This window comes from Papio anubis, chromosome 16 (assembly GCF_008728515.1).
Source record: "Papio anubis isolate 15944 chromosome 16, Panubis1.0, whole genome shotgun sequence".
In the NCBI taxonomy this organism is placed as follows: domain Eukaryota; kingdom Metazoa; phylum Chordata; class Mammalia; order Primates; family Cercopithecidae; genus Papio; species Papio anubis.
This window is the reverse complement of record NC_044991.1, coordinates 24,925,080-24,951,581: the sequence shown is the minus strand read 5'-3', so window position 1 is coordinate 24,951,581 and position 26,502 is coordinate 24,925,080. Positions and strand designations below refer to the sequence as shown.

At 48.3% G+C, this 26,502-nt stretch overlaps 1 protein-coding gene across 3 annotated transcripts in view; it reads left to right on the top strand.

Moving 5' to 3' along the window:
• Positions 1-26,502, top strand: part of MYO18B (myosin XVIIIB) — a 297,367-nt gene that overhangs the window by 91,884 nt on the left and 178,981 nt on the right. For all 3 annotated transcript variants that reach the window (XM_031656039.1, XM_031656040.1, XM_031656038.1), the window contains exons 17-21: positions 2,749-2,896; positions 11,712-11,871; positions 14,446-14,629; positions 15,788-16,010; positions 19,810-19,919. In XM_031656039.1, the coding sequence (XP_031511899.1) occupies positions 2,749-2,896; positions 11,712-11,871; positions 14,446-14,629; positions 15,788-16,010; positions 19,810-19,919 (825 nt within the window). The remainder of the gene's footprint in view (positions 1-2,748; positions 2,897-11,711; positions 11,872-14,445; positions 14,630-15,787; positions 16,011-19,809; positions 19,920-26,502) is intronic.

Here is a 26,502-nt window from a genome sequence, read left to right as displayed (position 1 = left end):
TCTCAGATGCCGGCTGGCCATGTTGAAATGCTCGTGGATTTGAGTCTTCAGTCTACTAGTTGTCAATGCCGTCTGCACCTAGAGTCACCCCGGGATCATTGGAAACGTGGATGCCTGGGACCCACCCCCCGATTCTGTGTTAATTGGTCTGGGTTGTGGCCTGAACAATGGAAGTTTAAGCGTCATCAGGTTGAGAACTGCTGCTCTCCTTTATGTCTGAGTCTATGTCTTAGACTAGCCCCATGCCTGGGAGGCTGAGGCCTGAGCCAAAGTGAGTTCAGGGCTCACGGCCAGAGGCCTCCAGCCACTCTGGCCTGCAAAGGTCAGATGTTTGAATGAAGGTGCTGTTCCCAGAAGAGACCGGGGACCTTGGGGGACTGGAGAACAGGGGACCATGTTGGGTGCAGGGCCCTGAACTCATTTAGGGGCAGACAGGTGTTAGTTTGAGGGAAGCTGAGTCTTTACCTCACTCTCTCCATCCCTAGAACTCACTTTGCTACCCCAGATCTTTACCTCTACTCAACTCAGAACTGCCTGGGACAATTTCACTTGATTTTTTTGTCTTCCTCTTCACATTTTAGTACAAAAGTGCTTGGGCCATGGAACCTGCCATGCTTGGGTCCAATCTTGGTGACCTTGGGTGTGTTGCTTCACCTCTCTGAGCCTCAGTTTCCTCATTTCCAGAATGGGGATGCTACTTTCTCTGGGTTGCTGTGAACATCAATGAGATATTGCACATAAGGCACCTGATATGATGCTTGGCACACAGGAGGTACCCTGCTGGTGGCATCTCTCCTGCCATCTAACACTGCAGGCTGCCCCTGTCCTTTTCTTCCTTCCTTGTCTCCTGCTGACCAGAGTTGGCTTGCAAACTTTCTCTTGGCACACAGTGGGCTACACCCATCATTGCAAAGCCCTCTCCTGTGTAAGCCCGGCTGGCTGTTTTCAGCTCAGTGTGTTCTGGTTGGCATCTGTCTGGTTTATTTCCTTCCACACTGTGCTTCCTCACCTGTGCCTCTCCTAGGAAAGGGTGGACCTGAAGGGCTGATTTAGCAGTGTTGGCTGGGAAGGGCAGGGGGCAGGGTAGTCTGCAGGACCTGTGGCTGCACAGCTACCTTCTGTCTTTCTTGCTTGCTTTCTTGCTTTCTTTCTTTTCTTTCCTTTCTTTTTCCTTTCTTTTTCCTTTTTCCTTTTTTTTCCTTTCTTTCCTTTCCTTTCTTTCCTTTTCCTCCCTCCCTCCCTTCCTTCCTTCCTTCTTTCTTTCTTTTTCTTTTCTTTCTTTCTTTTCTTTTGAGACAGAGTCTCACTCTGTCACCCAGGCTGGAGTGCAGTGGCATGATCTCAGCTCACTGTAACTTCTGCCTCCCGGATTCAAGCGATTCTCGTGCCTCAACCTCCTGAGTGGCTGGGATTACAGGCATGCACCACCATGCCCAACCTTCACAGCTATTTTCTGAGGACCTTCTGAGCATGGGCTGGCTATCAGTTTCAGCACCAATGAAAAAGGCCAAGGTGAAGGATGCCTGGGATCCAGTTCCAGCTCTGCATCTTTGGCTCTCCATCCATGAGACCCTGGATGTGCCCCCTTCCCCTCTCCAGGCCTCTGAGGGGTGTGGATTCCTCAGTTAGGGTGACCAACTGTCCTGGTTTGCATAGGACTTTCCCAGCTTTAGCACTGAAAGTTTCATGTCCTGGGCACAGTAGGACAGTTGGTCACTGTGCATATTGCATTTCCTCTATAACCACTTGCTGGCCTTCTTTTGGTTGTGCCAACTCCTTGTGGGCCCTCAGAGAGGCCTTTTAAACTCCGCAGGCCTCTCTCAGTTTCCCATATGCACCATTACAGGGTTGACTAGATGATCTCTGAAGCTTATGGCTAGATTTAAAATTCTACGTCTGTGCTATTGAATCATGTTCACCTTCTCTGAAATGTTCTTTGAGTGCTTATTGTTTTTTTTTTCCTCCCCAAGATTTTAGTTTAAAGAATACAAGGGGCCGGGCGCGGTGGCTCACGCCTGTAATCCCAGCACTTTGGGAGGCCGAGGCGGGCGGATCACAAGGTCAGGAGATCGAGACCACAGTGAAACCCCGTCTCTACTAAAAATACAAAAAATTAGCCGGGCGCGGTGGTGGGCGCCTGTAGTCCCAGCTACTCAGGAGGCTGAGGCAGGAGAATGGCGTGAACCCGGGAGGCGGAGCTTGCAGTGAGCCGAGATCGCGCCACTGCACTCCAGCCTGGGCCACAGCGCGAGACTCCGTCTCAAAAAAAAAAAAAAAAAAAAAAAAAGAATACAAGGACTTTTTAGAGGAAACGATGCAGACAGAATTAATCCTTTCTCGTTTGATTGTGCACAAATAGACCAGCTGCCTGTATGTATCTAGAAATGTGCAATGCCCAGAGGGTTCCCCTTGTTAAATCCTCACCACGGCCCTCCAAGGAAGGTATTTTCATTCTTCATTACACAGGAGGAAACAAGGCTCAGAGAAGTGTAGTAAGTTGCCCAAGACCACACAGGAGGTGAGCACAGAGGCAGGATTTGGACAGTTTGCAAATGAGCAGTTGCTGTCGTTTTGTGGCTTCAACACTGAGAGTCTGGGGTGAATGGGAGCATGGTTTGGGGTAGGCACATTCTGAGTCCTGATGCTTGGGACTTGGATGCTCCCATTCCCCTTCGGTGGGAAGAGAAGCCCAAGACAGGCCTCTGATGGGGATCAGGGCCCTTCAATGAATCCTGGGTCTCCCACTAGGTCCGCTTACCAGCTGGAGGAGGTGCCCAGGATGCCAAAGGCCTTTTCTGGGTCTTGGATGAGGAAGTCCGTGTAGAGGGCTCCAGTGACAGTGTGGTGCTCGAGCGTCTGTGTGCTGCCTTCGAGAAGAAAGGAGCTGGGACTGAAGGTAAGGAAGCAACGAGCTGGGGATGGGGCCTGAGTCCAGCCTGGGTGTTGGAATCTATCCTTCTCAGCTGCAGAAAAAGGCCTGAGAAGGCCTGCACAGAGGCTCCAATGTGCAGAGGTGAATGTGCATGAGCCTGTGTGTGCTTTCATTCATTCCAGTATTCAACGAACACATTGGGCAGCCACTGTGTGCTGGGTACTGTTCCATGTGGTAGTTAACCAGCCTGGAGTGGGCCACGTCCTCATGGGGAAGGGACGAGCTCATAGCCAAGCACACATGTGCACACTGAGCCTGCAACTGCACTCTGATGGGGCGCATCAGGGTGCATCTCATTTTTCTGGTAGCCAGTGGGAGATGCGTGCAGATGAATCTAACAGAGAGCCAGGAACATGATGCAGTACAAGTTTGGAGATGGCTTCTGGGCTCAGACTGCAGAGACCCTTGCTGGTCATGCAAAGGTCTTAACCCTAGAGCGACGAGAAGCCATGAAGGATTCTAGGCAGTGGGAGGCATGATGAGCTTCACATTCTGGAAAGTTCCCTGAGGCTGTAGTGTGAAGATATGGTAGGAAGGCAGGTGGCCAGGGTGAGAGAGGAGCTGGCTGTGGCCAGGGTGAGAGAGGAGCTGGCCTGCCCCAGGAGGTAGAAGCTTCTGGAGGTGTTTAGCAGGTAAAGTCCATAGCACTTGGTGGGAGTTGGATTGGTGGAAGGGGGAGCAAGAGGGGAGATGAAGACGTTAAACCAGAACAAAGTGATCATGAGATTCGGTATCCATAGGCTCCAAGTTGAAGTCTAGTTATTTCTACTTTCCCCTGCATGATATGGGGCAAACCTCTCGTAGTCTTAGTTGATATGTTTTTAAAATGGGGAAAGAAGTCACCCCTTGCCCCCTTTTTCTCTACCATTTCTGCTATGATGATTGGGTCATATTATGTGCGTGCAGAGCTTTGTCACCAGGGGCAAGGTGTTGCAGGTTTATTGATGAGAATGAGGATGCTGATGGTGACAGAGAACATGATTCCGGGGTTGGGGAGTGTTGCATTGCTCCACTCAGCTGCATCCTCAGCTTTATGGATATCTTCTGGTAGGATTCTGCCCCACACTTAGAGATACATATTCTTATTCCCAAACTGAGTTCCAGAAACGCTTGTGCAAGGTCACCCAGAGGAGAAGGGTCAAAAGGCAGATTCAAAACATGGTTTGTCTGGATCTGAGACTCAGATCCCCACACCACTAGGCACTTAAGAAGGCAAAGGTACTGGCTGGGCGTGGTGGCTCACGCCTGTAATCACAGCACTTTGGGAGGCCGGGGCGGGTGGATCACTTGAGGTCAGGAGTGCCAGACCAGCTTGGCCAACATGGTGAAAACCCATCTCTACTAAAAATACAAAAAATTAGCTGGGTGTGATGGCACACGCCTGTAGTCCCAGCTACTCGGGAGGCTGAGGCAGGAGAATCTCTTGAACCTGGGAGGTGGAGGTTGCAATGAGCCAAGATCGCACCACAGCACTCCAGCCTGGAAAACAAGAGTGAAATTCCATCTGAAAAAAAAAAAAAAAAAAAAAAAGAAGAAGGTAAATGTACTTAGTGATCTTATCAGTCCCAACCCTCTTTGAGGCCAGGATGTGTGCTCTTCCTCACTCATTCCTTGGTCCATTCAGAAAATATGGATGGAGCACCTAATACGTGGCGGCCACTGTCCTAGCCCAGGAGATGCATCAGTGAAGAAAACACACATCTTCACCCACATGGCACCGCCCTTCCAGCAGAGAAGAGACAGTAAGGCGGGTGCGTCTGAAAGAAGAAGACTGAGGCCTGTGGCTGTGGTTGAGGTCACTGAGAGAATGAGACTTGGCTGAGAAGATGTCCAAGGACTAGGTTCTGGGACATTCCTATGTCAAGGTGTCAGGGACAAGGCAAACAACCAGCGCAGGAGACCGAGGTGTGGTCAGGGAGGCAGGAGGGAATCCCAGGAGAATGTGTCTCCCTGAACGCCACAGGAGGAGGGAGGGATCGACCGTATCAAATGGGGCTGAAAGGTCAAATGAGGTGTGGGCTGAGGAATGACCATTGGATTTGGGCACGTTGAAGTCATTGGAGATGTAGACAGATGCATCTTGATGGAATGTTTCGGGTGATTGTCCAGCTGGAACGGCTTATAAGAAATTGGGAGAAGAGTCACCATCCAGTGAGTGAGTGCCGCCAGAAGCTTCCGCCCTATGGTGACCAGCAGAGGCCTCTGTCTGAGACTTTCACGGTGGATTCCTCTGCCTACATCCGGACAGGATTGTCTAACCAGTGAAGCAGCAACAGCATCTGATGCCTGCAGCTCTCCCTGGAGCAAGCTCACAGTGCAAATCCCTCAATTATTCCCAGAGAGCTTGGCTCTGCCAGTGACTGGCGCAGAGCTGACTTCTCTGCCCATCATGGAGGCACAGTGCCTGGTGTTCTGGGGGCCCATGAAAATGTGGTTTTAAATTGTTTTAAATTTTAAGATCGGGGTACATGTGCAGGATGTGGAGGTTTGTTATATAGGTAAATGTGTGCCATGGTGATTTACCGCACAGATTGTCCCATCACTCAGGTATTAAGCCCAGCATCCATTAGGTATTCTTCCTGATGCTCTCCCTCCTCACCCCACCGTGTGCCCAGCGTGTGCTGTTCTCTCCCAGAAAACGTTTTAATTTCTGGAACGAAAAAGAACTTTTAGGTCAAGTCAAGTGCAATTCTTTAATATATGCCTATATATTAAATTATATATACACACATATATGTGTGTATATATGTGTAATTTATATGTATATATAATGTGTGTATATAGACATATACGTATACATATATACATATATACATATATACGTATACATATATACACACATAGAGAGAGAGAGAGACGGAGTTTCACTCTAGTCACCCAGGCTGGAGTGTAGTGGCGCGATCTCGGCTCACTGCAACCTCCGCCTCCCGGGTTCAAGCAATTCTCCTGCCTCAGCTTCCCGAGTAGCTGGGATTACAGGCACCTGCCACCACGCCTGGCTAAATTTTTGTATTTTTAGTAGAGACGGGGTGTCACCATGTTGGCCAGGCTGGTCTGGAACTACTGACTTCAAGTGATCCACCCGCCTTGGCCTCCCAAAGTGCTGGGATTACACACACACACAGTCGTGCACCGCCTAGCAATGTTTCAGTCAACGGACTGTGTATACAAATGGTGATTCCATAAGATGATAATACCATATTTTTACTGCACCTTTTTTATGTTTAGATGCGTTTAGATATACAAGTACTTACCATTGTGTTATGGTGGCTTACAGTATTCAGTGTGGTCACATGCTGTACAGGCTTGTAGTTAGGAGCCATGGACTGTACATACAGCCTATGTGTGTAGTAGGCTGTACCATCTAGGTTGGTGTAAGCATACCCTATGGTGTTCCCACAAGGGCTGAATCACCTAATGATGCAGTTCTTGGAGTTCTCACTCCAAAGGCCAGGCGGACTCGTGGCTCTCCAGGCTGTCAAAGGGACCCCTGTGTCTAGGTATGATATGGGCTCAAGAGTGGAGATTTTGGGGAGGCAGGGAGGCATCTCCACCTCCCATTGCACAACAGTATGTGTGTATGTGTGTGTATGTATGTGTATATGGGTATGCCTGTGTGTAAATATATGTGTATGTGTGTGAACATGTGTGTGTATATGTGTATATGTGTGTCTATATGTGTATGTGTGTATTCATGTGTGCCTGTGTATGTGCATGTGTGTGTATGTCTAGTTGTTTGTATATGTGAGGGTATGTATGTAGTGCATGTGCCTGTGTGTATATATGTGTGTGTATACATGTATGTGTGTGTGCCTGTGTATATATGTATGAGTGTATATGTGTGTGTATATGTTTGAGTGTGTTTGTATATGTGTGCATGTGTGTGTATATATGTATGTGTGTGTATACGTGTGTGTATATATGTATGTGTGTATGTGTGTATATATGTATGAGTGTGTATACGTGTATGTGTATATGTGTATATATGTATGTGTTTGTATATATGTATGTGTGTATATGTGTGTCTATATGTGTGTATATATGTGTGTACACGTGTGTGCATGTGTATATGTGTGTACATATGTATGAGTGTGTTTGTATATATGTGTGTGTATATGTGTGTATATATGTATGAGTGTGTTTGTATGTGTGTATGTGTATATATGTGTATATATGTGTATATATGTATGAGTGTGTTTGTATATGTGTGTGTGTATATATGTGTATATATGTATGAGTGTGTTTGTATACATGTCTGTGCATGTGTGTATATACGTGTGTGTATATATATTTTCATGGAGGAAGGTGCCCATGAAAGCAAAAGTGCCTAGGACCTAGGAAGTCATGCCGCAGTCCTGGCCGTGCTCATCCTGCAGAGGTCCTGGCGTTTACTTAATCCTGGCAATGATGGATTCCCCTCCACGCAAGCTGGGGTGTGAGATGCGTCTGCCCCTTTGCTAGCTGGGAAAGGAGAATGAATGAGTGGCAGAAACTGCTAGTTGTGGAGCCCTTGGTTGGAGCCAGGCCTGTGGGCTTCACTGCACCCCAGCTACAGGGAGGTGATTGAGTCCTTGCTGAGGTCCAGTGGCTTCCCAGGGCCCTGTAGGCGCCGAGCACAGGGCTGGCACTGAACCTGGGCAGCCTCACTCCAAAGGCCAGGCGGACTTGTAGCTCTCCAGGCTGTCAAAGGGACCCCAGTCTCTATGTATGATATGGGCTCAGGAGCGGAGATTTTGGGGAGGCAGGGAGGCATCTCACTCACATCTCAGAGTGAGATCCATCTCACTCACATCTCAGAGTGAAATCCATCTCACTCACCCAGCCAGGAGAAAGAGCTGGGGAAGCCCAGGCTTTGGGCCCCAGAGCCCTGAGGTGGCTCCTGCTCACCGCTCAACTGCACTGTTGGTGACTCCTGGAAAGTCTCCTCCCGGTTCCGTAGGACAGCAGTCCTGGTGAAACCCGGGGACCGTGGTGAGGATGAAGGTGCTGCTTACACGGAGCATTTCCACCTCCCACTCCTTCAGCTCTGCTCAGAGGTCCCCCTTTAGACGCCTTCCCTGCCCTGTCTGAAGCTGTCCCCCTGGCAGCCTCACGACCCCATCACGATTCCGTTTCCTCCTTCAGGGCCCTTGCCAGGCTCTGTGAAGTTGTGGTTGTTTCTCTGCTTGCTTGCTTGTTGCCATTCTCCCTACGACCCGGCGCTCCCTGAGGGCAGTTGTTCCCGTTCACTGTCTCCCCACGGCCCTGATCATAACAAGGCCGTATCTGCATGTTCCCCTCCCCTCTCCTGTTCCCATCACACAGCTCCCTTTGCTGCTCTTCAAACATACCATGCACATTCCCACCTCTGGGCGCTGACGTCAGCAGCACCTTCTGCCTGGAGGGCCCTTCCGCCACATTCCAGCCCAGTGCTGCCCGTGGCCTTTCCCCGACCTCCCTGTGGAAAGCAGTGACCCCTCCCTGCCTGTGGTCCTGGCTCCCTCCCTGGTTTTTCTCTTCCCCGCTGCTTTGGTCACCGGGGCATGTCCCACACTTGCTCGTCAGTAATTTCCCCTTGGGGAAGGCCAGCTGCGTGGTGACAGGGGCGAGGCTGGTCACTTCTGCGGGGACGACAGCTGGCACAGCTGGTGGGATGAGGTGCACAGTGAATCCTTTTTACAAAACTGATGAATATGTGAAAACTCAGTGATCCAGAATCAATGAAATGTGTTATCAAAGGGAATGTTTTCTGGATCCTGCCTTGTAGGCAAAAGAGATGGCAAGTAGGGTTGGAAGCAGAAGGCGTATGGCAGAGTGAGGCTGGAGTGGGCACAAGGGGATGTGGTTAGATTTGGGGCCCCTCCCCTTTATCCATGAGGTCTGTCGTGTCAGTCGCAGACATCCCTAGCGGGATGCTAGAAAGCCCTCAGTTCCCAAGGGAGAGACTCTGTCCACATCCTTTGCCTTAAACCCCCTGATAAGACACATTAATTACGACATTTTGTTTCAAAAGAAAAAATAGTTCTCTTCACCTATTGCTTTCTGGTTGGCTCTGAGTTAATGAGAACATTCGATCATCCAGAACAGTTGGGGCATGCCGGCTGACCCAGGGCTCGCTGTTTATGACCTCTTTCCCTTACCTCAGGTACATTTGCTGAGTGTTCCCACAAAGGTCAGCAGGGATCAGCCCTCATGGAGCCCAGGCACAGTGGACAGTCAGGTGACAGGCCCTCATCAACCTCTGAGTGTGACCTGCAGCGGCTGAGGGAGCCCTGTCTAGGGGCCCCCTCAGCTTCAGGCTCCTGGGGGAGGTGACGAAGCCTGAAGTTGTGAGAAAGATATGCTGGATAAGGCTCCATCTTCCAGAAGTATCCACGGGGCTCCCGAAAGCCAAAGACTTCATGGGAAATGCTTTCATGGACAAAATTGTGGAATAAAAGTCAACTTCAGGATAGAGGAGTGAATGAGGGGAACAAGCAGGCCTGGAACCTGGGTACTGTTTTCCAGGACATTGCCTGGGAAATGCGGCCTCTCCATGTGCTGGACACCACCCTGGACAGAGGCAGGCTTTTGGACCAGCAGACCTGTGGCCTCATCCTGCTGTGCGCCATTAGCCAAACTGCCTCATGTCTCTGAACTTCGGTGTCATCTTCTAGAAACCAGCCCAGAGATGCTCACATCACCAACCAGAGTGAAATCACTCATGCTGGCATGTCCAGCAGAGAGTGCTAGGAGCCGGGGCTTAGCAAACATCAACATCCTTTCTTCTTTCTTCCCTGTCCCCTACTCGGTCATGATCCTCATTCAGAGCCCAGCCCTGTACTGACTGCTGAGCCTAACAATGAGTCGACCAGTCGCTGCTCTGAGGTTGCTTCCAGTACAGTGGAAGGAGGCAGCCAGGTAAACAGATACCTGTGGCATTGCAAATGCAGTGTGGACGTTTGTGCCAAAGCCTGGTGTGTGCTTTGTCACCTTGCTCCCCGTGGGTGCTTTACTCTCCCATTGGAAGGGGACTTTCTTGAGGGCAAGGACTGCACGGCTCTGAAAGCCTCACAGGACACTCTTGAAACAGGGAAACTTCACTTCATTAGAAGGGTTCTGTGCTGGTAACTTCCATTATCCTGGACAGGGGCAATCTGGGAAGTGAGCACAGAGTACCTCTAAGCAACCACACAGGTGGCAGATGCCACGCCCTTTACTCCTACACAGGCTCACGAAAGCTGCAGACTCTCACACTGCTTTTTTTTTGCAGGGAGTTCCAAGAAATGCAGGTCCTTTGTTTCCTAGCTTACTGGAGTTTAGAGGCAGCAAATTAGGATTTGAGGGGAAGACTTAGGACCCTAGTGCATGCGAGTATGTTGGCAATAGCAGGATGGGAAAGCAAAGTAAGATCGTTCCGGATACATCCAAGAGTCATGATAATCTGACCACTCTTAATAGGAATCCATCTGGGGACCGGGTGCAGTAGCTTATGCTTGTAATCCCAGCATTGTGGGAGGCCGAGGCCAGCAGATCACTTGAGGTCAGGAGTTCGAGACCAGCCTGGCCAACATGGTGAAACCCCGTCTCTACTCAAAATACAAAATTAGCTGGGCATGTTGGTTCACACCTGTAATCCCAGCTACTCGGGAGGCTGTGGCAGAAGAATTGCTTGAACCTGGGAGGTGGAGGTTACAGTGAGCCGAGATCACTCCATTGCACTCCAGCCTGGGCGACAAGAGCGAAACTCTGTCTCAAAAAAAAAAAAAAAAAACCCCAAAATCCATCTGCAGTCATTCAGTGTGGGGACAGCTATCCCAAACCTGTGATTGCAACCTGTGAGCATCACAATAGTTAGAGTGATATAATAAATGAACAGCAATCCCTCAATTAATTAATCCATGCATTCATTCTGCAAGCACTTCTGGACTCTCCCTGTGCCAAGCATGACGCTGGGCACTGGGGATGTGAACATAAACAACACTTTGTGATTTGGGAACACCAGCAAAGGTTTAAGTGCAGTCAAGGGCAGTGATAACCATTACAGCTGACTGAGTGACCATTATGAGCTGGACACTGTACTAAAATATTTTACGTACATTATCTCCTTTAAGCCATAAGCCACTCTGGGAGGTATGCATTATTTATTCCACATTTTACAGAGGAGGAAACTGATGCTCACAGACTTACAGGGCTTGGCACCCTTCACACAGTAATAAATGGTAAAGAACCTAGGATTTCTCTAGCCCCCAAGATCAGGCCCATTTGTTTCTCCCACCCTGTCTCTTGAAACCAGTGTGCCCGTATCTCCCAAAAGTATTCCCTGTATTTATTTGGTTGATGGTATTAAAAATGATTTTACGTGGCATACAACTAAATATTTATAAAATATTTCATCCCAATTGCCATGCATATCAGAAAACGAACATGTCTTGCACATCAAATCTGCAATATGATTCTTCTTTTAAAATGAATGTACTGTACTTGTGAAAATGTAAGTCGATTTAAAGAAAACATTAAGTAAATCACAGCCCAGGTGATAGGTGGTTATATATATAGAAAAACTCAAGGAGATTGAGTATGCAGATGATGTTTGGGAAAAACAGGTATCCTAGATTTAAGAAAGCAAGAAAGAATAAAATGCACTTTGGAAATAATGTACACAAATTCACCACAGCAGGAGAAACGTGGGTGCCTTCAGCCATGAGCTTTAGCTATCTGGGAACACATTAAGATAGATACTGTAAGTTTAGGGGATGCCAGCTGATTGCAATGTGTCCCCACCAGGTCCTAGCACTCATGCCACCATGTCTCTTTCCAGGGTCCTCTGCCCTGCGGACCTGTGAGCAGCCCCTCCAGTGTGAGATTTTCCACCAGCTGGGATGGGACCCTGTGCGGTACGACCTCACGGGCTGGCTCCACAGAGCCAAGCCCAACCTCTCAGCCCTGGATGCACCCCAGGTCCTGCAACAGTCAAAAAGGTGAGTTGGGCCAGGGCTGGGGACGGGGATGGGGCATTGGAGGCGCTGTGTTTTCCTTCCCACCTAAACCATGCAGCTACAACAACACAGTGTGGGAGGGCCAGCCCAGGAATCCCATCCCTCCATAATGGAACAAAGAACCATAACTTGAATTGGAGCAGTGCAATGTCTCCCTGGGGCCAGAGCAAACCCAGCCGAGGAGAAAAGCTGGCCTTCTGGGGAGGTGGAACAAAAGCTAAAAAGCTGTGACTTCTTATTTTGGCACTTTGCCTTTCATTAAGTATCTGAGAGATGATGTGACTGGAACAACTTTTATGGACATTCAAGAACTAGGGAGTCGTAAAACTGAAATGATACGTTTTGTAGCATTAAAAAAAGCTCACCATGTTCCCTGGCTGCTCAGCCCAGAGTGCTGGCATGAGGCTGGCAGCATTCTCTGCTTTTAGTTCAGAGGGTTATTGGAAAATGCTGTGTGTGTGTGTGTGTGTGGTGTGTGTGTGTGCATGTGTGTGTACGTGTGTGTGTTTGTGTGTGTGTGCACGCATGCTCCCAAGTTCAATGCTGGAATTCTGCAGGGGTAGAGCTTAGAGACAAGAAGAGAAACTGAGACCACCAGGGAGGTGCTGGTGTCTCAGGTGGGCACCAGGGTGAGAAAGGACCACTTGCTCACTACCCCCATATGCCTCAGATCAGCATAAACGCTTTATTAGTATCTTCTTAATCCTTATCACAACACAAGATCCTTAGTCCCATTTTACACATGAGAAAAATCGAGGCCCTGAGCGGTGAAGTGGCTTGCCTTTGCTCAACACAGCAACACAGGAGCACAGCCAGGACCCAGCTTGAGTCTAAGAGATGCTTAGAGAATTCCCAGCACATTATGTCAGAGCTGACTGGAAACTCATATCCAGGAGTGGGGCTCGTGAACATCCAGCTCCTAGAGAGAGATCCAGGCCAAGGATGGGACAACAGGAGCTGCGAGCACACAGAGGACTGAATGATGACCCAGGTGGCCCGGGTTGAGTCCCAGCCCTGCCCTTTGTCACCTGAGTGACCGTGGGCAGTCGCTCTCCCTTCTCTTGGTGGTTTCTGCTTCCTGCACCATAAATAAGAGTTGGACGAGGCTACAAGACTCAGCGGCTATAGCCCAGCTTTGGAGTCAGGAAAATGCTCAGATTCTGTTTTTCCCTCTTTTAAGCTACGTGACCTGGACCTCAGTTTCATAATCTAAGAAATGGGAATGGGGTCCCAAAACTCCCATGTCTGGTCTAAGAAGGCTTTGGTGACATAAAATAGCAGATGACCTATTAGACAGCCTGGTTCATAGTTGGCTCATGGAAGAGGGCAGGCCAGCTCTGCTTTATTGGAATAGACACTTAAAAAGCTAGCACCTTGGCCAGGCACAGTGGCTCACTGCTGTAATCCCAGCACTTTGGGAGGCCAAGGCGGGCAGATCATGAGGTCAAGAGATCGAGATCATCCTGGCCAACATGGTGGAACCCTGTCTTTACTAAAAATACAAAAATTAGACGGGCCTGGTGGCGGGTGCCTATAGTCCCAGCTACTTGGGAGGCTGAAGCAGGAGAATCGCTTGAACCCGGGAGGCAGAGGTTGCAGTGAGCCGAGATCACATCACTGCACTGCAGTCTGGCGACAGGGCAAGACTCTGTCTCAAAAAAACCACCACCACCACCACCACTAACAAAAAGCTAGCACCCTGGCCACTAACCTCAGAACCTGTTCATGACAGGGATGCTGAGGGAAGGCACTATCTGCTCAGGTGTCAGGCTGAGTATTTATTTATTTATTTATTTATTTTTGAGACGGAGTCTTGCTCTATCGCCCAGGCTGGAGTGCAGTGGTGCGATCTTGGCTCACTGCAAGCTCCGCCTCCCAGGTTCATGCCATTCTCCTGCCTCAGCCTCCCGAGCAGTTGGGACTACAGGCGCCCACAACCGCGCCCGGCTAATTTTTTGTGTTTTTAGTAGAGATGGGGTTTCATCGTGTTAGCCAGGATGGTCTCAATCTCCTGACCTCGTGATCCGCCCGCCTTGGGCTCCCAAAGTGCTGGGATTACAGGCGTGAGCCACCGCGCCCGGCCCAGGCTGGGTATTTATTTGACATTATCTTGCAGCTCCACAAACTGCATGCCCAGCCTGAGTCATTCCTTCTTGCATGAAACACATGGCGCATGCCTACTGTGTGCTAGGCCTGGTCGAGGAATAGCAGAGAGGAGTTTGCCCTCTAAGGAAGTATAGGTGTCGTAGTATTGCTATAGGTATGTAAGTGACAAGAATATCCATAGGACAGATGCTTTAAGCCGAGGGAGAGAGGGAGCATTTGCAGGTAGAAGACGGGCATCGGGAAGGAGCTGGCATTTGCCATGAAGCAAAGCCTCACCTGGCAGGAGAGACTGTGAATGAAGGAGAGCAGCTGGGACACGTGACTGTAGAGGAGGCTTTAGGAAGCAGAGGAGCAGGAAGCAAGAAGGCTTGTTCCCTTTGCCACCACCCAGGCCAAGGCTTTCCCAAGAACTTCCTAAAGCTCCTCTCTCTTTTTCCTCCTCCCCACCAGAGAGGAGCTGCGGAGTCTATTCCAGGCCCGAGCCAAGCTGCCTCCTGTGTGCCGGGCTGTGGCAGGCCTGGAGGGCACCTCCCAGCAGGCCCTGCAGAGGAACCGCATGGTGAGGAGGACCTTTGCCAGCAGCCTGGCCGCGGTGAGGAGGAAAGCCCCGTGCTCCCAGATCAAGCTGCAGATGGTGAGTAGACACCCTGTCTCATGGTGTCCTGGCCTTCACTGCCTCCATCCTCATCTCCTCTGGGCTGAGTCATGTGCCTACATCATCTCTAACCTCCCCAGCAAGGCCAGAGGGGCGAGCGTCACCCCACGCCCCACAGAGGAGGAAATGGGGGCTCCCAGCAGCAATGAAACTTGACTCTAGTCACACCCCCGGGAAGTGACCGATCCAAGTCTGAGGCCTTCAGCCTGTGCTGCTTGGTGTTGAGTTGAGAGGCCTGGAGGAGTTCCTACAAGCTATGAATGCCCTCTGGACTCCAGTGACACGTATGAGAGCCAGACTAGCCCTGTCTGCCTTGCTCACCACCAGGTTCCCCCGGGGCAAGGCGGCAGGGCCCAGCTTAATGTAAATGTGGTACCTAGACCTGGAATGTGAATCCGTGAATAAAGGAGGGCATGAGATTGGTCAGTGGCCAGGCTGAGCACAGATGAGAATGGGCTGAGACAAGGGAAGGACACCTTTAAATAAACCTTGTAGTGGCCTGGCGCAGTGGCTCCCACCTGTAATCCCAGCGCTTTGGGAGACCAAGACGGGTAGATCACAAGGTCACAAGTTCAAGACCAGCCTGACCAACATGGTGAAACCCCGTCTCTACTAAAAATACAAAAAATTAGCCAGGTGTGGTGGTGAGCACCTGTAGTCCCACTACTTGGGAGGCTGAGGCAGGAGAATCGCTTGAACCTGGGAGGAGAAGGTTGCAATGAGCTGAGATCGTGCCTCTGCACTCCAGCCTGGTGACAGAGTGAGACTGTGTCTCAAAAAATAATAATAATAAATGAATTAATTTTTAAAAAGAAAAAAAAATGAACCTCCTGGTGGGTTATAGTGGAAACGCCCTTAGCCTGAGTCCTGAGTTCTAGTCTTAGCTCTTCTGTCACTGGTCTGTGTGACCTGGGGCCACTCACTTGCTCTCTCCATGCTTCAGTTTCTCCATCTGTTTCAACAAGGACCATTATTTCTCATGAGTCCAAATCAGGCTGTAGTGGGAGCTCCTTGATGTAGGGCATAGGGGCCCCAAAGATGCCCAGGTTGGGCTTAATGAATATTTGGGGAGGGTCCAGTCCCCTTTCTGTGTCTCTCTGAGACAACTGGCCCTGACTTCCCTCTATTTGGTCCTAGGATGCACTGACCAGCATGATCAAAAGGTCCCGGCTGCACTTTATCCACTGCCTGGTACTGAACCCTGTGGTGGAAAGCAGGAGTGAGCAGGAATCTCCTACACCACCACAGCCTGGTAGAGACAAGCCTGGGGCAGGTGCACCTCTGGCCCTGGATATCCCAGCACTGAGGGTGCAGCTTGCTGGGTTCCACATCCTGGAGGCTCTGCGTCTGCACAGGACAGGTAAGAGACAGCCAGGACAGAGCACCTTGTCTCTGACTCCTGGGACATGTCCACCCACCAGTGGCAGCCAAGGGATGGGAGCCCCTGCCACGTGCTAGGAGCTTCACACTCAGCATCCTGGTTACTCTTCCCAGCAGTCTTCTGAGATGAGGCCACTGATGCTCAGAGAGGTGGAAGTACTTGCTCAGGGTCACCTTGCCTGGACATGGCAGAGTCTGGATCAGGACCCAGGTCTCTTTGAGTCTGAAGTCCACTGTTTTTTTTTTTTTTTTTTCTTTATTTCTTCTAAAAACACACACACACACACAAAAGATGGGATACATGTACCGCACATGCTGGTTTGTTACATAGGTATACGTGTGCTATGGTGGTTAGCTGCACCTGTTGAAAAAGCCCATATTATTTCTAGAATTGCCTGTACACTCCTAGAAGACTACGGCTGTGTCTTCCTTTTAGCCATGAATTTCTAAGGAGCATTGTCTTGCAATAGAGGGTGGAATTTCCGTGATGAGTGATATTTTGGTGTTCATGATGCTCAGTTTGGTTTGGGAGATTGCTGTGATCCCAGGAGACGATGATATGATTTGATGAGGGCTCATATCACCCAGGGATACAGGAGGCCCTGAGGCCTAGAGGAGGGAGCTTCGTACTCTCACTGGGAATCTGGGGAAACCTGACAGCAATGTAATATCATAGTCAGGCCTCGAAGCATAAGAAACTGCTCACCTCTGGCAAGGGGAGGAAACATTAGGCAGAAGGATCAGAAAGTATGAAGGAGGGAGGCATAAAAGGGGCAGGTTTTTCAGAGAAGTAGGTTCAGAGTGAGTGAGGAGTTGTGGGAGAAGAGGCCAAGACATCCACCAGTGCAGGCTGTGAATGCCTGTGTTGGGTTATCACCAGGTCCACCTGGGGAGATGATGGGCTGGCAGGGGGATGGAGGGGTTCTAATCAAGGGATTGAAATTTTTGGGTCTGTATTTTAGTAAGTGTGCACCTGATGTCCCCACATCAGCTAATCTTAGGAGTTGAGTTTGATCCCAGTCCTTGCTATCCTTTTCCGCCTCTCAGTCCCCAAAGGCCACCACATTGACTCCCCTCTCTGACAGTCAGAAATGGCTCAGACACAGCCATGCTGTCTGCAGAGGACAGAGTGACTGGGACACGCAGAAGTCTCAGGTGGGCACCTCGTTTGGTTAAAGTCTCCGTGGTCACTAGTGCCCTAGTGTATGGTCGCTTCCCCCACCTCCCCCTGCTGGGTTAATAATGGACCCCTGGGCACAGAGTATTTGACTGGGAGCAGCTAGAAGCAAAGATGAGACCCCCACTCCGCTGAACATATCAATGATTTTCCCTCCCGCCCGCACAGCTGCAGAGGAGGGAGACAGATAATGTCACGAGAAGAGGGGGACGGTCACAGCCAGTGGCTGGTCCCCCACACTGAATCGATTCTATTTGGCTGCTTGGCAGGAAGTGCTGGGCCTTTGCAGGCACCCTGGACCTGGATCAGACTGTTAGAATACCTGTGTGCATTCAGGGTCAGGGCGTCCCGTTCCTGTGTCCGCGGGACCTCACGACACTATCTGCCCTCTCTGTTCTCAGCACAGCCCAACTCAGCCAGGATGAGCTTTCCAACTAAGCGCAGGCTTGATATCTCATGGTAGAAATGTCCAATTTCTGCCTCCTAGACCTGGTTCGTTTCCTCTTTTTATTTCTATTGTAAGTCATATCTGTCTCTTTCACACTCACATGAGATATATTTGTATGCATACACAGATACATCAAATATTTATTATTTGGAATCTGTGCATATTATATATATATGCCTACATACACATGCATGTGTGATACATACCCATGCACGCTGTTTATTGAGTACCTACTACGTGCTAGACACTGTGTTGTCAGATATAACAAATGAGATCATTCTCACTGTGCTAAAGGTATGTAGTAAACTCATTAAACATTGCCTATTGTGCAGCCTGGTGGGCACGGCTCCAGCTCTGGAGGGAGATGGTTTGGCCTTGATTCTGATCCACCACCTCTCACCAGCCGTGTGACTCTAGGAAATTCGCTAGGGCTTATCTCCCTTTCCTCTCCTATAATAGCTCATACCTCTGAAGGCTGCTGTGGGGCTGGGTGCGTTAATAAGACAATAAAGCTTAGAAGAGTGGCAGGTTGTGGAAAAGCACATGATACCCATTAGCTGCTTTTACTATAATTGTCATCGCATTTAATCCTCATAGTGACCATGTGAAGATAGATCTTGTTATTCTCATCTGACAAGTGAAGCAATTGAATCTCAAAAAGGTGAATCATTTTCCCAGTCGTGGGGCTCGTAAGCACAGAGATGGGACGTGAATGCAGATAGGTCTGCCCTAAAGGAGGCTTGTAACCTCCCAGGTCCCCCATCTCTGTGCTGTCTGCATCCTTCAAAGTTGGTCTGAGACCCTCCTCTTCCCCAGGAAGTCTTCCAGGATTAGCCACACACACGATTGCTATTCTTCCTAGTTGATGCATCTGGCTTATCGTGAAGTCTCAAAAGTGGAGTGAGATTTTACCATACCTTTTCTGATCCAGTCACGCGAGGGGTCTTTCTGAAGCAATCGAGGCTCTTCTCGCACCCAGGGAAGAGTCTAAATCTCGAGACCTGGAATTTGAGTTCAATTTCCTTTGGGACCTGGTTTCTGCTCTTCTTTGGCTACTCTCTACTGCCTGGGTTTGAGTCCCAACTGAGACAGTTACTATTTTTGCTTGTGTAACTAGGTGAATTCATCTCTCTGGGTCTCAATTTCCCCTTTTGTAAAGTGAGGATAATAATATAGGCCCATGAGTGTCTGTAACACGAGGAAGGTGTTACCCTAGTGGTTTGCACACATAAGCTCTCAGTAAATGCTGGCTGTGACTGTGGACTATAAAATAATTTTTTTTCTTTTTTGGGACGGTGTCTTGCTCTATCACCCAGGCTGGAGTGCAGTGGCACGATCATGGCTTGCTGTAACCTCTGCCTCCTGGGCCCAAGTAATTCTCCCACCTCCAGAGTGGCAACAACTACAGCATGCACCACCATGACTGGCAAATTTTTGTATTTTTTGTAGACACCATGCCCAGTCTTAGAACGTAACTTATACTTCCCTGATCTAGGTCTTGTTTGTACAGCCCCCTCTGCCTAGACTTCTCTTCCATACCAAGTTCTTTTGGAAAACCCTATGGCTTCTTCACAAACTGAATCTAATGTCATTTTCTCCCAATAGCTTTTCAGGCACCCCTTCTCTTCCCAGTTCCCCACATAGAAGGATGCAGCTGTGTCCACCCTACATGGTAGACTTACAAAAGCCCTTAGATACTGCCCAATGCAGCATGCTTCACATACAGTGTATGGGGTGGTAATTCGTGTTAAACAAAACACTTTCCTTTGTCAAACAGGTTTTGGAACCTCTGGGCTAACGTTGGGAAACTCAAGGCTCATCGGGCATCTGCCCTGCACGAGTTCTCAGAGTCCTTGACTTGGATGCTGACATGCCTCTTCCAAGAGGCAGATGAGTGTGCAGCTTTTTCAAACTTGCAGTGGAGCATTTTATAGGGTTTGTGTTCTCAGGAACACCTCTGGGAAGTGCTGATCAAATCTAGTCTCTTAAATTAACAAGTGGAGAAACTGAGGCCCCAAGATATGAGTCCATGCAGCAAGTTAGTAGCCAGGCTGGGAGCAGGGCCCTGAACTCCTGTCTGGGGGTTTAGGGAACCGGGCTGGGTCTTCTCATCTGGACTCTGTGCTCTTCTCCTGCCTGCTCCTACCTCCCTAGGCTATGCTGACCACATGGGGCTCACTCACTTCCGCCGGCAATTCCAGGTGCTGGACCCTCCACTCCTGAAGAAGCTCATGTCGACCTCCGAGGGAATAGATGAAAGGAAGGTAGGTGGAGCACATGCAAGAGGGGTGAAGGCCCCAGATACGGATATTTTGGTTATTGGATATGTTCCAAGGCTGGGCACGGTGAGTGGCTCATGCCTGTAATCTCAGTGCTTTGGGAGACCCAAGTGGGTGGATTGCTTGAGTCCAGGAGTTCAAGACCAGCCTGGGCAACATGGCTTTGACTGAGGTCTGATGGGCTTGTGTTCTATAAGGGATTGCCCCAGGGGGCATCTGGACCAGCTGGAATCTGAAAGCAGGACCATGGGGGCAGTGCTGAGGGCAGCATGAAGTTTCGCTCAAATCCTTGCTCTAGACCGAACCCACACAACAATGTCATTTGGGACCCGACCCATCCCAGAATGACCCTTCTGGCCCCTACATAAGGAACTTTAGGAAAAGAATAAGAATAGAGTCATGAGAAGACAGCATCCCAGCTAAAAGGGTGAAAAGTCATCATTTGCAAAGTGTGTTCCATTCAGCACCAGCACCCTGAGGTGGTCTATGAAAAGAGGGCTTCGGGGTCTAAAATGTTTAGGAAATATTTACATCAGGGCTCAGTGTTTGAGAATTCTAATGAACATCACGCCTTAGGGCCTTTGCGCGAGCTGTTTTCTCTGCCTGGAGTACTCATTCCCCAAATCTTTGCATGGCTGGTGTCATCTTGCTATTCAGATCCCAGCTCAGATCTCATTCACCATCACATCCTCTTCTTTTGATGTATATGTAGCACTTATTTGAAATAATGTGAATCTCCTCTATGTTTTCTGGCTTCCAGCAAGAGCTCAGTAATTTTTTTGTTGAGTGAATGAATGAATGAATGAATGAATACCTAGGCCTAACTTTGTGTTTTTGTCCCTGTGTGTCTTCTTCCTCCAACTACAGCGTAAACTCATGGAATCTCATCTCTGCTTCCAGTGCCAGACTTTCAAAAAATGTTTCTCTTAAGAGTGGCCACAGGCTTATCAATGATTAGAGACCTTGTTAGAATTTGCAAAGCCCTATTTCATCTTCGTAACAGCCCTGCAAAAGAAGAGCTATTACACCCCATTTACAAAAGAGAACACCACGCTTCTTAGAGATGAAGTGGCGCTCCCGAGGCCACACAGCCAGGCATTTGTGGGTTTGCTCCTTGGACTCAAGTTTCTCCATTCCAGGGGACGATAGTTTAAAGAGCATAGTTCATAAAGGGAGGTAGTTCAAACCGACCTGAATTTGATTCCCAGGTGGGGCTGCGTGAATGTAAACTAGTTATGTCATCTTTCTGCCTCCCTTTCCTCATCTGTAAAGTGGGAAGGACCACAATGCAGAAAATATATAGGGGAATCCACATAATTTCAGGATAAGTGCTACAAAAACTAATTAAACAAGCGGATGTGATGGGGGGTAATAGCTAAGCTGGGATCTGAATAGCAAGATGAAAGAGTACTCCATGCCACTCAATGGAGTGTTCTGAGAATGGCATGTAATAGTATAGTTCATTTACACAGGGCCTGGGACACAGTAAGGGCTCAATATACACTAACCACCGTCATCAACATCAGCAGCAGCACCATCAATGTCATCATCCTCTTTCAGATCCAGGGTGATGACACCCAAGTCGCACAGACCACGTGTTCACAATCCTGTTGCAACTGCACGTGCCTGCGTGTGCCTGAGATCATCAGCACTGCAGTCCTCAATGAATGAGTCAGAAGACTAGAAGTAAACAGAGTCACAATTCTTAGGTGTCTTCTTAGTTCTTCTTTGCAGTGGGCACCGGGGCACAAGCCACTTTCAGTAGACAAGGCAGTGACTTCTGCAGGGCCCTCCTAACTCACTATAGAGGGGACGTGATCCCCAGATGTCTGTGGCACAGGGCTATCCCTTCTCTGGGTAGTGGCCCATTTTGGAAGCCATGAAATCCTGCCTGACTTGGTGCCATCAACCTCTCTGTACCAGTCTTCGTTCAGGGGTTCCTTATTCTTGGTCTCCCCAAATTTGACTTCATTCAGAGGGGCTGAATGGAACCACTGAGAGGGTCTTGGGCTCCTCTGTGGTTGAAAATGGTGCAGGAGTGAGGTATGGGGGAGTTTTTTGGTGGAGGGAAAGGGTGTAGCATATGGAAGCGTTTCTGTTCTGAATGAGTCAGCAGTTCTCTGTTGTAGCCAAACCAAAACCACCTCCATACATGCTAGAGGCCTCAGAAAATGGAAAATTACAAGGAGAATGGACTTGGTTGGGAATTTTTGCTGCTTCTTATTCTTTTTTTATTTGCTCACAAATTTTATTTGCTGCAGCATAGAATTTTTGGTAGCAACAAAAAGAAACACCATCCTGCCTCTTATGAAAAAGCTGATAAATATTCATTTGTCAGGCCACATGATATGCCATGAATTATACATGAACACGTGCTCGGGTGGGCAAACTATCAGTTTCTGTGTGCAAAGCAGTTAAGACCTCAGGATTTAATAAGACAAGGTTGACAGCTAGAAAAGGTCAATATTGTCATTAGACACTAGACGGCAGCAGAGGGGATTCATTGTCAGGGTGTAAAATGGGTCTTGGTGAAGTCCCCTGTGGGTCTAGCAGGTGAGGTCTGAATGTTGGTGTTTCATGCCAAGACTGTTTCCCAATGAAGTACTCTCATTTGGTGGGTACCTGATGGATATATTGTGTTCCTGAAACAGAAGTAGCATATGTCTTTCATCACGGATGCATAAACTCTCATTACAAAATATCAGACATACTATGAAAAGGTTACAGAGCCATGAGCTAAGACAGTATTCAAAATATAAAGCCTTCCCACTCTGGGAATCATCCTCATTTCACAGCGTAGGCAGCTGAGGCCATGACCACCCAGCCAGGTAGCAGTAGAGCTGGGATGTGAACTCAGGCTCTCAGATTCCTGACATAGGGCTTAAAAAAAAAAATTATGGTAAAATACACATAACAAGAACTTTACCACCATAACCATTTTTAAGTGTATTGATCAATGGTATTAAGTACATTCATATTTTTGAGCAACAATAAGCACCATTCATCTCCATAACTACTTCTTGCAAAATCGAGACTTGGTACCCATTAAACAGTAATTCCTGATTCCTCCTCTTCTCAGGCTCTGACCATCATCGTTCTGCTTTCTGTCTCTATAAATCTGACTATTCTAAGTCCATCACAGAAGTAGAATCATGCTGCATATGTCCTTTCGTGACTGGTTAATTTCACTTTGCATAATGTCCTCAAGGTTCATTCACATCGTGGCATGTATCAGAATTTCCTTCCTCAGGCTGAAAAATACTCCATTGTGGATGTATACCTTATTTTACCTGTCCATTCAACTGTCAGTGGATGTTTGGGTTGATTCCATGTTTCCTTTTTAGCTTTTATTTTGAGTTTGGGGGTACAAATGCAGGTTTGTTGTAACCAACTTGTGTCATGGGGGTTTGCTGTACAGATTATTTCATCACTCAGGTGTTAAGCCTAGTACGCATTAGTTGTGTTTCCTGATTCTCTCCCTCCATTAGTTATTTTTCCTGATTCTCTTCGTCCTCCCATCCTGCACCCTTCAACAGGCTCCAGTGTGGGGTGTTCCCCTCTATGTGTCCGTTTGCTCTCATCATTTAGCTCCCACTTATAAGTGAGAACATATGGTATTTGGTTTTCTGTTCATGCATGAGTTTGCTAAGGATAATGGCCTCCAGCTCCATTCATGTTTCTGCAAAGGACGTCATCTCACTCTTTTTTTCGTGACTGTATAGTATTCCATAGTGTCTATGTACCACATTTTCTTGATCTGGTCTGTCACTGATGGGCATTTAGGGGGATTCTATGTCTTTGCTATTGCAAATTGTGCTACAATGAGCATATATGTGCATGTGTCTTTACAAAAGAATGATTTCTATTCCTTTAGCTATATACCCAGTAATGGGGTTGCTGGGTTGAATGTACAAATATCTCTTCAAGACCCTGCTTTCTTTTTTTTTTAACTCTTGTTTTAGGTTCAGGGGAGGTGCACATGCAGGTTTATTATAGAAGTAAATTTCATGTTACAGGGGTTTGGTGTACAGACAAGTTCATCACCCAGATAATAAGCATGGTACATAATAGGTAGTTTCTCAGTCCTCACCCTCCTCCCACACTTTACCCTCCAGTAGGCCCTGGTGAGACCCTGCTTTCAGTTTTTTGGGGTATATACCCAGAAGTGGAATAGCTGGATCATATGGTAATTCTATTTTAAATTTTTCGAGGAGCTGCCATACAGTTTTTTATAGCAGCTGTACCATTTTGCATTTCCACCAATACTGCATATGGATGGCAATTTCTCCACATTCTTGCCAACGTGTTATTTTTTGTTTTGTTTTTTGATAGTTGCCATGCTAATGGGTATGAGATGGTGTCTCAGTGTGGTTTTGATTTGCATTTCCCTCATGATTAGGGGTGTTGAGCATCTTTTCATGTTCACAGAGGACTTGAATGGAAGCCCTCTGAAGGCAGGCAAAATATTTAGTGCAGTTCGTTACAGGACATGCCATTCATGGATATTAACTTTAAATAATTATCATTAATTTCGTCCAACTTTAACCAAGTGCCTGCTTTTCACCAGATCCTGTGCTAGGCACCAGCAACTTCCATACAGAGCTGGCTTTGGTACACCCCAGGAGATGCCACTAAAACATTTGATGTTTCCAAGGGAGGTGAGAGCGGGGCACTCAAGGAAGACACCTCAGAAGTAGGTGATGCTTGAGATGAGGTCTGTGAAACTATCTGGAGGAACTGAGTAGGAGGAGGGTTACTGGACATTCTCATGTTAGGTACAGGATTGCAAAGATCTGGAGTCACGGAGGTGCATAGATAGTTTCATGGTGCTGGAGCATAAAAGATGCCAAGTGCCAAGAAAAGGGGCTGAGGACTTTAACAGAAGCAAATTCTGGGTTCTTGTTAGCCAAGCTGGAGAGTCTGGGCTTTATCAGGTGTTCAGCGATGCTCTTCTGAAGGGTTTCAGCAGGTGCATGGCATAGCAGACCTGATCTTTATGACTTGGACTGGCTTCAGCAAAATTATGAAGGAAGCGAAGTCCATGCTGCCCATTCCATGGTCCTCTCTAGGAAGCAGTGTCCTCATGCTGACCTCTGGCTATTCCGGGGTCCCCTGTCTCTTCTAGACACCCAGGCACATACTGAAGCCTCCCAAATGACCCTGTCTTCTCCCTCTAATCATCTTCAGTTCCATTCCTGTCTCCCAGGCTACTCCCTCTGGTTAGATGATGCTTTAACCTACACCGAAGCCTACATAGAGTGAATACAAGGGTGGAATTTCAGGCAGGTCAGTGAAGGCGCTCTTTCAACTCACCTTGGCTAAGTCCCAGATTCTGGTCCCTTCCATTTTTCTGCTGCTAAAGCAGGAGTTGCCAAGTCTCTGATCGATGTGAGGAAACCCTTGGGCCTACCCTCCTCCCCGCAGAGTGTCTACAATGTTGATTGATTTTAGCCGGCAAAATCTCTGTCCCTGAGGACTTGAGCTGAAGAACATAATTAAGGGCTGTCAATCCATCTTCTCGAAGGCGGCCACTGTTATTCTGTCTCCCACCCTGGTGGACATTCCCAGTTTCCTGTGAATTCATCTCAAGAGTCTTTATCTGCTGGGAGGAAACCCTTATGAGCCCATGGCCAGAGAGGAAACTGTCTGCTGTCTAGGTGCTGAATAATTATTCAGGGGCTCCCACCACCTTTGCTCCTGAAATTTATTCATCATCCCTTTCTTGTTCACCTTGCTGTCTCCCTCCAGTTTGGGTCTATTGTTTTGTTTGTTTTTTGAGACAGAGTCTCGCTCTGTCGCCCAGGCTGGAGTGCAGCGGTGCTATCTCGGCTCACTGCAACCTCTGCCTCCTGGGTTCAAGCAATTCTGCTGCCTCAGCCTCCTGAGTAGCTGGGGACTACAGGCACGCGCCACCACGTCTGGCTAGTTTTTGTATTTTTGTAGAGACTGGGTTTTGCCATGTTGGCCAGGCTGGTCTTGAACTCCTGACCTCAGATGATCCAGCCACCTTGGTCTACCAAAGTGCTAGGATTGCAGGTGTGAACCACCGCACACTGTGAGCTGGGTCTATTGTTTTAATTATTTTACATGTTTTCCACTTAATTTTAATCAACCCAATTACATTGGTAAGTGCATGTGCATTTGGTTTTTGGATAGTTTCTGCCTTTTTCCAGGCATTTCATTTATAGCCTTGAGCATAAATAGTTAAAAAACAGACACAGTTAGCACCCTTATGGAATGATTTGGCCACTTGTGAGAGAGGCTCAGTGGTTAAAGTATGTGATTTAGAGTCAGATAGACTTGAGTTCAAATTGTGTCTTCTTCCTATCTCTCTCTATGAATCCACGCCCTTGATACTTGATAGATGTATGACCATAGGCAACATATAGTATGGCATAGCAAAGTGTCTGGTACATTGTAGGAGCTCAACATATGGAAGCCATTGGACCATGGTGTGGGCTTCATGGGGGCAGGTGCTATATGAACGGCAGCCAAATGGTTCACAGGATAAGCGTCCTATTCCATAGACACAGATTCTTCATATCAAGCTGTTCATTGAGGAGTGAGT